Below are 2,055 nucleotides of genomic sequence, written 5' to 3'. Positions count from 1 at the left end.
CCCCCCACAGATCATTCAACGCGTTGTCGTATTATAAAATTTTGAAACATTCTCAGTTCGAAACTTGATTGGGAATCGGCTTTTCTGATTGGTTCGTCCCACTTTCTCCAAGAGAATGATGGGACAATAGCTAATTTGAATCTTGGTCTAGATAAAATGTATTCTGAAATGTTTTTGGTCTGTGCAACTATTTGAAGTTGACGATGGAATGTCTTTTTCCAGATTGTTTTCGGGAGAAGGATTTTAGCATAGTTGACGAGTAACGCTCACTTTTCATTACAATAGTTTTGTTGCATGACGGGTTTTAAGTGTTATTCAGAAATTTATGAAATTATCGTTTTATAATTTTTATGCAATTATGCCTGTACGACTCTTGTCGTTGGTAAAGAGAACACCGCTCTTATTCTTGTGTGTTCGTCTGAACGTGTTTAGTGACTCGTCTGGCAACGGGGTTTTCTGGCTCCATAGTAAAACTTTGAGCAAATCCGTCACAATATTCAGGTTAAACCAACCACCGTCAACAATACCTCAAAACTGGCGCGGAAATAGTGTAAAAATACGTAATCCACATCTGCTCAGGTCACTGCTGCCATCTATTTCCCTCTCAAGAACTGATTGCTCATCTATACCAATAACAATACACCTATACCTAAATACAGTGTCCCTAACACAGGAATTTGATTTGATATTCTGTTGGTGATAACTGGGGGAAATTTATAAGGTTTATACAGTGTTAATAGACTGTATGTCGGAAAATAAATATTACGTCACAAATTGATGCAGCCCTCATCAGATACAGTCTCTATTAACGGAAAATTTTGTTGGATGAAAGTAATTTAATTTCAAGGGTTCGTGACGCTGGTGTGTGGGAACGTGTAATGAAACGTGTGTTGATAGGGGAGCATTTGTTTTGTGCTCAAAGTTAGTAACTTATATGGTTACGTTGTTGAAAATTGAATTTGGGGTTAGAGTGAGTATTTATTTATTTATATATATAAAGTATACAGTTAACTTTGTCTTGTGTGAACAGATCTATCAGTATTTAGGGTCACATCGTTTGCTCTTACGAGCCCCCCTCCCACGACTGGTGAAAAAGTATAATATGCTCTCATGCACTCATATCTTTCCTAGGAGTTAAACATAATAATTTGCCCAATATTCAGAGCCCTCTAAACATCTTCGTGGTGTGATGCCTATACCCGTCCGTTTTTACTTTCATGCTGTACCGAAAGCATCCATGTTTGTGTGCATTTTCCATTTCATATATTGAAGCGCCGTGTTGCTTTCAGGTTATTTTCTTACTTGTGATGATTTCTGCTGAAGGGGAATGGAGTTTCCCCGATACCCTTGAAGGATTTGGCTACGCATTCAATAAAGGTAAACGAAGCAGTAAACTGAAAATTCTGAGACATTTGTGTGGACTCAATTATGATATATAACTTACATTCTGAAACTTTATTTCCTATAGTGACCTAGTGGTAGACCTCCGATTTTCTTTCTGCCCTGTCATCAACTGAAGGACTTTACAGTATGGTGAACATACAATCTCTGAATTTGTGTTTCTTCTGTAGTTACTTGACAGAACATGAATTATGCTAGTGTGTCCTAGATGTGCAAAATGCTGAGTAAAATCAAAACCATTGGATTGCAGATTTAATGAAGCAGCAAAGAAACGCCCCTCAACCTGTCATTTAACTTGCATTCCATTTAAGGTTACCAGCCCAAGAAGAAATCAATCAGATTTAACAGTAGTAACTGACCACCATTTTTTAAAGATGTAAGTTACCATTGAGTATGAATAATGAACATACACATAAACTTTCTTTGCTTTCCAGATGGACAGCTAAGGAAAATTGATCCAAATACTGGTGGACCAGGAAGTGAATCCTTTGAGTTTAATGTTAGTGAGAATGAAGACTACAATCAAAAGAGATATGAAGCTTTAGGTGATGTAAGTGTAACAACTGAAAACACACGTATATGCAGAGGGGTCCAAAAAATGTACTCACTTTTTGATAGGCAATATCTTTGGAACAAAATGACATGTAGTTACAA

General features: G+C 37.0%; 1 protein-coding gene across 1 annotated transcript in view; it reads left to right on the top strand.

Annotated features, from left to right (window-relative positions):
* Positions 1–635: 635 nt before the first annotated feature.
* Positions 636–2,055, top strand: part of LOC111873864 (FAM172 family protein homolog CG10038) — a 44,141-nt gene continuing 42,721 nt past the window's right edge. Inside the window, exons 1-3 of the mRNA XM_033755258.1 lie at positions 636–970; positions 1,290–1,377; positions 1,836–1,976. Coding sequence (XP_033611149.1) covers positions 935–970; positions 1,290–1,377; positions 1,836–1,976 — 265 coding nt within the window. The 5' untranslated portion in view covers positions 636–934. The remainder of the gene's footprint in view (positions 971–1,289; positions 1,378–1,835; positions 1,977–2,055) is intronic.

The sequence above is a fragment of the Cryptotermes secundus genome, unplaced genomic scaffold (genome assembly GCF_002891405.2).
Source record: "Cryptotermes secundus unplaced genomic scaffold, Csec_1.0 scaffold459, whole genome shotgun sequence".
NCBI lineage: Eukaryota > Metazoa > Arthropoda > Insecta > Blattodea > Kalotermitidae > Cryptotermes > Cryptotermes secundus.
This window is presented reverse-complemented; position numbering and strand designations above follow the sequence as displayed.